The sequence below is a fragment of the Chiloscyllium punctatum genome, chromosome 5 (genome assembly GCF_047496795.1).
Source record: "Chiloscyllium punctatum isolate Juve2018m chromosome 5, sChiPun1.3, whole genome shotgun sequence".
Classification (NCBI taxonomy): domain Eukaryota; kingdom Metazoa; phylum Chordata; class Chondrichthyes; order Orectolobiformes; family Hemiscylliidae; genus Chiloscyllium; species Chiloscyllium punctatum.
Window position 1 is genome coordinate 51,330,372 of NC_092743.1, and position 9,856 is coordinate 51,340,227.

The window sequence follows — 9,856 nt, forward strand, 5'->3', positions numbered from 1 at the left end:
CACTAATCCAGAATAGGATAATGGTTGTTGAATTTGAAAGTAAATGTGGGAACTTTAAATGTCATAATCCACACTTAGAGGTAGATTCCATGCAGACAAAGACAAATGTGATGAGAAACCAGGACCTCAAGTTGCAAGAGGAGGTTCAAACATAGTGCAGTCTGCATCAGGACAAAGAAATAGAATCTAGAAGTAAAGAAAGTATGCATAAGTGAGGTAGGTAGGCAGCTGAGGTAGGAATAAAGGCAAGAAATACAATGCAAGTTTAAATAAAAAACTTTGGCAATAGATAGGATTTGATTTTACAAAAACATATATAGTATCTTTAACAAGGTTTGTGAAGGTTTGTAGCTCAGGTTGAGATTTAGGGTGTAGGTTTGCTCGCTGAGCTGTAGGTTTGATATCCAAACATTTCATTACCTGGCTAGGTAACATCATCAGTGGCGACCTCCAAGTGAAGCTCCAAGCTCCAGTATCTTTAACATAATTAAACATCACAAGGCACTTCACAGGAACGTTATAAATAAAACCTAAAATGAGCTATTAAGACAGGTGACTCAAGATTTGGTCAGAAATGTGTGTTTTAAGGTCTATCTTTAACAAAAGGTGAATTCAGGAGACAGATTTAGGAATGGAACTGCAATGCTAGGCATCCAAGCAACTAAAGACATAGTTTGAGGAGCGATTATAATTGAAAATACATAAGAGACAGAATTAGCAGAGTGAAAATTATTGCAAAGGTTTGAAGTCTGAGGAGAGGCAAGTCCATTGAGTGATTTGAAATAAAGGAACAAATTTTAAAGTCAAAGCATTGTTTGACCAGAAGCAAGCACAGGGCTGACAGAGGAAGGCAACATGTTACAAGTTAATACATGGGCAGCAAAATTTTGAATGATCTCAAGTTTGTGGAGATTCAAATTTAGGAGACCAGAAGCTGCACATTAGTTGAGTGTCGAGGTAATGGAGACATGAATAAAGCTTTCAGTAGCAGATGAGCCGAGAAGTTGGGAAAGTCAGGTGACTTGTAGCTGTAAGTAGGTGATCGTAGTATTATCACAAATATTTGAGCAGAAATTCATTTCGGGATCAAATGTGGCACCGAGGTCTGCTTCAGACTGGCTTAATCTCAGGCTCTTGTCAGGAAGATGGACTGTATGTGTATCTTAGGGATGGGTTCAGTCTTCTCAATATGTACTAAGAGGAAATTTCAGCTCATCCACACAAGATGCCAGGTAACTATCTGATTATTTAGCAACAGTGTAAAAGTTCAAAGAGGTGGTGGTGAAGTAGAACTGGATGGCATGAATATACACATGAAAATTAAACCTATGCTTCAAATTATGTCACCAAAGGTAAGCGTGTGCTGTGGATAAGTAGGTAAGGCCACAAAAATGTCCTCAGGAAATGCCAAAGCTAATGGGGAGGGAGCAGGAAGAGAAGTCATTGTAAATGATTCCCTGGCTAAGATTAAGTAGATAAGAATGGAAAAGTCCCAACCAGTTAATGACAGTAGAGAGACTTTAGAGGAGGATGATGTGATAATCATGTTAATGGCTGCACACAGGTGCAGCAGGATGAGGTGGGAAAATCTCCCTTTGTTACAGTCATATGTTAGTAATTTATGACTTTGATAAGTTATGATTTCTGGTTCTCATAAATTTGAAATCACGCTTTTAGTCTCAAATGGCTTTGACCTTCTAGTCTTCAGATAGTCCAAGACTTAATATACCCCCAATGGATGCACATTGGCACACTCAGAAGTCAATGACCTACAAAGTTTAAACTTCCAATGGGCAACTAGCTGGTATCAAGAACAATCTGAGAAAGCTTCCAACTCGGAGTTAAATTTGAACAGCTAGGGCTCTGACTCACTTACCTGGACAGTTATCCATGAAATGTGAGATGATTCAAATTTGTTGTAACTCCTGGATAACTATACTATTGACCCCTCACTCATACAAACACTTCCACATCAACTGCCAAACATTCCTCCATTTCTTCATTCCTGAACCCCTCCTAGTTCCTTCCCAAATATCTGAGCCTTACTGGGTAGAATCCCTCTACATCCCAACAAAAGCAGTAGGTTAAGGAGTGTTGTGGTAAAGTGTAAAAGACAGGGTGGTGAAGAAGGCATTTGGCATACTTGCCTTTAATGGTTAGTACACTGAATATAGGAATTGGAATATCATGCTGAGGCTGTGCAAGACATAGGTTAGGCCACTTTTAGAAAACTGTATTCAATATTGATCTCCCTGCTGGAGGAAAGATGTTAAACTTGAAAGGGTTCAGAAAAGATTTGCTGGGTTTGGAGTGTTTCAGCTATAGGAAGAAGCTGAATAGGCTGGGGATATTTTCCCCGGAGCATTGTAGGCTGAAGGGTAACCTTGTAGAAGTTTATAAAATCATGAAGGTTGTGGATAGGTTGAATAGCCAAGGTCATTTTCCCAGGTTGGGGAATCCAAAACTCGAGCGCTTGCGTTTAAGGAAAACTGAAAAGTTTTAAAAGGGACCTGAGGGGCAACTTTTTCATGCAGAGCGTGGTGCATGTATGGAACATGCTGCCAGAGGAAATTGTGAAGATGGGTACAATTACATTTAAAAGGCTTCAGGATTGGTACATGAACAGGAACGATTCAGAGGGAATATGGGTCAAATGCTGGCAAATGGGTCTTGATCAGGTTCACATATCTAGTCAGCGCAAACAAATTGAACCGAAGGGTCTGTTTCCATACCATATTACTCTATGCAAGAAACATCAAAGATGACAATTGATCAGAGGAAGTTTTAAATTTGGATCGGAAGAAGAATCATTTGACTCTAAACATTAATTTTGCTCCTCTCTCTTCAGGTGGTGAGTTTCTCCAGCATTTTCTATTTTAATTTCATATCATATATGCAGTACTTTGCTCATCTATAATCAGATTAAATTGATGAGGTTTACACATGACAGAATTGTACAGCACAGGAGGAAGGCATTTGGCCCATCATGCCTATTGCAACTCGTCATATCGCTCCAACCTCTCCCCATATTTCTGTATCGAACCTCATTCAAGTGTATGCCGGTCACAAGATTCAGACATCAACAGAAAAGTTGTCTCTCTCTGGGAAAATGCACGGCAACGGTGCACAGCGCTTCTGCTGTGGTGGTAATGTCCCCAGCTCTGCGCCTGGAGGACCAGGTTCAAGTCCCACCTACGCCAGAGGTGTGCCATTATAACAAGCTTAATTAGGGAAAAAATAATTAAAAGAGTAAGCACGGACTGTCTATCACAGGGCGAGGGAGCCGGGAGTCACACACTGAAGTAGGGGAGTGCCCATCTGCTGTCGCTCTTACCCTGAGTCTGACCTGGGCGGCTCCAGCTCCTGGTCACGGCTGATGCAGCAGGAGCCGACATGATGTTGGGACGTTGTCGTTGTCTGGTGTGGAGGAGCGGTGTTTGGGCGGCTGTCTCCATAGCAACAAGACCGGAGCACGTGACGGGCGCTCTTCAATGAACACGCTCGCGGTTCTAGTCAGCACGAGAGGGCTTTGTCCCAGACATAAACCGCTCAAGCACGAGCTCGGGCTCATGCCGGAGCGTTGTTTACCGAGGCGAGCGGGACATCCCCTTAGAAGTATCAGGGTTATCATTTAACTAAAGTGAATACACCCTGATTTCAACCCATCCTTCTGACTTCAGACAACGATGTGAAACTCAACCGGGCGAGGGTGTGCATACCAAGGATTCGTCACCGTTTTAAATGGAGAAAGTGAGGACTGCAGATGCTGGAGATCGGAGCTGAAAATGTGTTGCTGGAAAAGCGCAGCAGGTCAGGCAGCATCCAAGGAGCAGGGGAAGCGATGGTTCGGGCGTGAGCCCTCCTTCACGAATGAGGAAGGTGTGCCAAACAGGCGAAGATAAAAGGTAGGGAGGAGGGACTTGGGGGAGGGGCGTTGGGAATGTTATAGGTGGAAGGAGGTCAAGGTGAGGGTGATAGGCCGGAGTGGGGTGGGGGCAGAGAGGTCAGGAAGGAGATTTCAGGTTAGGAAGGCGGTGCTGAGTTCGAGGGATTTGACTGAGACAAGGTGGGGGGGGAGGGGAAATGAGGAGAAATCTGAGTCCATCCCTTGTGGTTGGAGGGTTCCCAGGCGGAAGATGAGGCGCTCTTCCTCCAGCTGTCGTGTTGCTATGGTCTGGCGATGGAGGAGTCCAAGGACCTGCATGTCCTTGGCGGAGTGGGAGGGGGAGTTGAAGTGTTGAGCCACGGAGTGGTTGGGTTGGTTGGTCCGGGTGTCCCAGAGGTGCTCTCTGAAACGTTCCACAAGTAGGCGGCCTGTCTCCCCAATGTAAAGGAGGCCACATCGGGTGCAGCAGATACAGTAAATGATGTGTGTGGAGGTGCAGGTGAATTTGTGGCGGATATGGAAGGATCCCTTGGGGCCTTGGAGGGAAGTACGGGGAGAGGTGTGGCCGCAAGTTTTGCATTTCTTGCGGTTGCAGGGGAAGGTGCTGGGAGTTGGGGGGTGTGGACCTGACGAGGGAGTCACGGAGGGAGTGGTCTTTACGGAACGCTGATAGGGGAGGGGAGGGAAATGTATCCCTGGTGGTGGGGTCCGTTTGGAGGTGGCGGAAATGACGACGGTTGATACGCTGTACATGGAGGTTGGTGGGGTGGTAGGTGAGGACCAGTGGGGTTCTGTCCTGGTGGCGATTGGAGGGGCAGGGCTCAAGGGCGGAGGAGCGGGAAGTGGAGGAGATGCGGTGGAGGGCATCGTCGATCACGTCTGGGGGGGATTTGCGGTCTTTGAAGAAGGAGGCCATCTGGGTTGTACGGTATTGGAACTGGTCCATGGTGAAGATTAGTCCGGAGTCCGTGCGGGGTCAGTCAGTTCCGTAGGCAGGTGCTGAGGAAGGAGATGTACAGGCTGTACACCAGAGACATCCAGTCCCTGTACACCTCCATCCCCCATCACGAAGGACTCAAAGCCCTCTGCTTCTTCCTTTCCTGCCGTACCAACCAGTACCCTTCCACTGCCACCCTCCTTTGACTGACTGAACTGGTCCTCACCCTCAACAACTTCTCTTTCCAATCCTCTCACTTCCTCCAAACCAAAGGAGCAGCCATGGGCACCCGCATGGGCCCCAGCTATGCCTGCCTCTTCGTAGGATATGTGGAACAGTCCATCTTCCGCAGCTATACTGGCACCACCCCCACCCCACCTTTTCCTCCGCTACATCGATGACTGTATCGGCGCTGCCTCGTGCTCCCACGAGGAGGTTGATCAGTTCATCCACTTTACCAACACCTTCCACCCCGACCTCAAATTCACCTGGACCGTCTCAGACTCCTCCCTCCCCTTCCTAGACCTTTCCACTTCTATCTCGGGCGACCGAATCAACACGGACATTTACTATAAACTGACCGACTCCCACAGCTACCTAGACTACACCTCTTCCCACCCTGCCCCCTGTAAAAATGCCATCCCATATTCCCAATTCCTTTGTCTCCGTCGCATCTGCTCCCAGGAGGACCAGTTCCAATACCGTACAACCCAGATGGCCTCCTTCTTCAAAGACTGCAATTTCCCCCCAGACGTGATCGACGATGCCCTCCACCGCATCTCCTCCACCCCTTGAGCCCCGCCCCTCCAATCGCCACCAGGCCAGAACCCCACTGGTCCTCACCTATCACCCCACCAACCTCCATCTACAGCGTATCATCTGTCGTCATTTCCACCACCACCAAACGGACCCCACCACCAGGGATATATTTCCCTCCCCTCCCCTATCAGCGTTCCGAAAAGACCACTCCCTCCGTGACTCCCTCGTCAGGTACACACCCCCCACCAACCCAACCTCCACTCCCGGCACCTTCCCCTGCAACCGCAAGAAATGCAAAACTTGCGCCCACACCTTCCCCCTCACTTCCCTCCAAGGCCCCAAGGGATCCTTCCATATCCGCCACAAATTCACCTGCACCTCCACACACATCATTTGTTGCATCCACTGCACCCGAGGTGGCCTCCTCTATATTGGAGAGACAGGCCGCCTACTTGCGGAACGTTTCAGAGAACACCTCTGGGACACCCGGACCAACCAACCCAACCACTCCATGGCTCAACACTTCAACTCCCCCTCCCACTCCACCAAGGGATGAACTCAGATTTCTCCAGTTTCCTCATTTGCCCTCCCCTCTCCTTGTCTCAGTCAAATCCCTCGAACTCAGCACCGCCTTCCTAACCTGCAATCTTCTTCCTGACCTCTCCGCCCCCCACCCCCACTCTGGCCTAGCACCCTCACCTTGACCTCCTTCCACCTATCGCATTTCCAACGCCCCTCCCCCAAGTCCGTCCTCTCTACCTTTTATCTTAGCCTGCTGGACACACTTTCCTCATTCGTGAAGAAGGGCTCATGCCTGAAACGTCAATTCTCCTGCTCCTTGGATGCTGCCTGACCTGCTGCGCTTTTCCAGCAACACATTTTCAGCACCGTTTTAAATGGACAGGATGTGAAACTGCGAAAGATTTTTAATCACAGAACTATTCCTGTACAGGTGATTTTCAACTTTTTGCAAACCATAGGCTTTATGCAACTTGATTTGAACCATCAGACTTCACTGCGGCATTGAAACAACTCATACAGTTCTACATTGGATTTCTGAGGAGCAGCAACATCAACAGCAGCAAAATTAAACATAGTTTACTAGTAGCTTGCTTTTTTGGGCACCTTCCACTGGACAAAACACAAAGGAAAGCAATACCACCAGTACCAGTTATACAGCTTTCTCAACGTGATTATGCTTCAGTGCCTCAAGAATTGAAATATCATGGTCTGTTTATTAATAAAAATTCCACCATACCATGACAGATGGTGAACTATAAAGCAATGGAACTCTGATATTAAAAGATGGCCTGATGTAACCATTTATTGATTGTCGTAAAAACCTGCCTGGTTTACTAATGTCCCTTAGGGAAGGAAATGTGATCCCACTTATACCTTGACTCCTAAGTACACTTTGAATTAGCTCTCGGAAGCCAGTCAGTTCAAGTGGCAATTAGGAATTGGTAATAAATGCTGGTCCAGCCAGCAACATCCACCTTCTAAGATGAATAAAACAATTCCACTTTGTGTTATCATCTGATTGGAACCAACCAACTACTTGATCTGTTTTGGTAATGATGGAAGTTTATGGTCACAATTTGTCCAGTTTATAGGAACTCACACTCAAAATTATAATTTAATAGTAACTTTCAAGTCTTCTTAAAAGTTACTTGTAAGAGTAACTTTTACTTTGTCATTTTTGTAATTTATTCTGCTTTCTCTGTCATTTTCTAATTAGATAGCGATGGCGGCTTCAGGATAGATTAGATTAGATTAGATTACTTACAGTGTGGAAACAGGCCCTTCGGCCCAACAAGTCCACACCGCCCCGCCGAAGCGTAACCCACCCATACCCCTACATCTACATCTACCCTTTACCTAACACTACAGGCAATTTAGCATGGCCAATTCACCTGACCTGCACATCTTTGGACTGTGGGAGGAAACCGGAGCACCCGGAGGAAACCCACGCAGACACGGGGAGAACATGCAAACTCCACACAGTCAGTCGCCTGAGGCGGGAATTGAACCCAGGTCTCTGGCGCTGTGAGGCAGCAGTGCTAACCACTGTGCCACCGTGCCGCCCACCAATAGCAATGTGGTTAAGTTACAACTGGCCACAGGTTTGGCCAGGACCTTTCCAGTCAGGAAGTGCAGATGGATCGATACATATGAAATAAGGTACAGATGGTTGTTCAAGTGTTTTTAGATATATAAATATTTTCATGTTAACATCAATTATCAACACTGGGATGCTCATGATCTCAACAGAGGAATCTTTAAAATGGTCAGATACTTTACTAGTTGTGATGGAATAAACACCCTAAGGAATAGATTCTTCCATGTGTCAAACTGATAAAGCCTTCTTCTTCAATAACCTACACATCTTCAAGAAGCAATTAATTTTGATTATAGTTGCACTTCTTCATTCAAGCTGGAGTTGATGTTGTCACTGAATGGGATTGTTTACAATTTAGGCACATTTTCAGGATATCTGACTGTGGCAAGTGTTAATGAGTCAAGATTAGACTGGTGCTGGAAAATGTGTTGCTGGAAAAGCGCAGCAGGTCAGGCACCATCCAAGGAGCAGGAGAATCGACGTTTTGGGCATAAGCCCTTCTTCAGGAAATTGACATTTCAGGCAAAAGCTCATGATGAAGGGCTTTTGCCCAAAACATCATTTTTCCTACTTCTCGGATGCTGCCTAACCTGCTGTGCTTTTCCAGCACCACTCTAATCTTGACTCTAATCTCCAGCATCTGCAGTACCCATTTCTGCCTATGGCAAGTGTTAATGAGTCTACTGTGGTCTTTTTGGCTATAGTTAACCTCAACTGGCTGGGCAAGTTGGAATGCCAGGTCTAAGGCATCGCTCTGTAACCTACTCGAAACAACCATGGTGGATTTAATTTGGACTGCCAAGATTGTGTTCTTTTTCTATGGTTAAATCAGCAGCCTCCTTGAGGAAACATTCCATAATTCCAATAAGGCAGTCCCAGTAAGGTGAAGGAGGTGGAAGAGAATAGTGGTAATCAGAAAGCCACTGTGAGCTCAGGGTGACAGGCCAACCCTGTCTACTGATGTGGTAGGAATAATGAGGCCTCTGTTGGGTTACAATCAGCTCATCAACCATGCAATGGCAAGGTTGCCTAAAATGAAGCGACTGTCGCTAACCCATGTGGGAATATCCATTGTCCCCACTCCCTATCCTATTGGTATGTTTCATTTCGATCCACTCAATAAAACATATATCTCACACTTATAACTACTTTCTCTCCACCAGGAAACGGCAGAGGTGAAGGCCGAGGGGATCAGCGGGGTTTCAGAGTGCACAGCCATTAGTGACGAAAGATAGGGATCTTTCCTGGTGACAAAGGTAGAAATAGCATTGCACATGGAAATAAGAATCATTAACTAGGATTTACAATCACCACTAATTAAAAATCTGTGACAATGGTGTCTTTTTTTCCTTTTTCCCTATGTGAGTTCTAAATAATGCCTTTCGGTTCCCCCAGTTACATTAACTGTGACACAGGAGCTGTAGCATGACGAGGTTTGTGAGGCAAGGTATGCTCAGAGGAAGTGCATTCTAAGGAATCACTATTACATAACCCGTGCGCATCCACTACTCGATTATATACACACACCAATGGGATCGTGTTCAAATAATGACTGGAAACAGTGAGTGGCAAAAATAGGCTCTTGTGTTTTGCAATCACAGCAGAAGTTCGATGCAGCAATAGCATCCCAATATTCAGTTCTTACAAAAGCCCCTTTATACACAGTTCTTACATATATTATAATTTCATTACTGTGGTGTTACTTTGTTTTATCTATAGTACACAAAGGTTTGAAAGGCTCCTGTCCTGGGAGACAGGAGATGGGTTAAAACGAGTACTGGCTGTTACTTCTGATGGGATTAACAGTGTCTGTTTGGTCTGCTTGTATAATTAAGAGTTGTTAGTCCTTTTGTCTTTTAAGTTAGTAAATGTTAGTAAAACTAGGCCTATGTTCTCTAAATGCTTTAGAAATTGTATCTGTACTTAATAAAAGAATAAAGCATATTAAACTGATTACCATAGCTGGGTTGTAAGATTTGTTTACTATTGCCAGTGTGACTTTCATTCGTTTATGCAATTTCACTTAAATGCTGTTTTGACAGTTAGTTTCTTAAAGGGATAATGGCCCTGTTAAAAGGTATTTTAAACAGTACATGCTAATTGGGGAAACTGATGTTCTGTAATCTGTTCAGGTCCAGGAGGTGGTTGATAAGGA

At 45.6% G+C, this 9,856-nt stretch overlaps 1 protein-coding gene and 1 long non-coding RNA gene across 2 annotated transcripts in view; one reads left to right on the plus strand and one right to left on the minus strand.

Annotated features, from left to right (window-relative positions):
- cnbd1 (cyclic nucleotide binding domain containing 1) overlaps nucleotides 1-3,549 on the minus strand; it is an 84,075-nt gene extending 80,526 nt beyond the window's left edge. The window contains exon 1 of the mRNA XM_072570295.1: nucleotides 3,335-3,549. Coding sequence (XP_072426396.1) covers nucleotides 3,335-3,455 — 121 coding nt within the window. The 5' untranslated portion in view covers nucleotides 3,456-3,549. The remainder of the gene's footprint in view (nucleotides 1-3,334) is intronic.
- A 283-nt stretch (nucleotides 3,550-3,832) lies between these two features.
- LOC140477073 (uncharacterized) lies at nucleotides 3,833-9,655 on the plus strand. The gene is made up of 2 exons (XR_011960647.1): nucleotides 3,833-3,905; nucleotides 6,535-9,655. It is a non-coding gene; the product is annotated as an uncharacterized lncRNA (long non-coding RNA).
- Nucleotides 9,656-9,856: the final 201 nt, after the last annotated feature.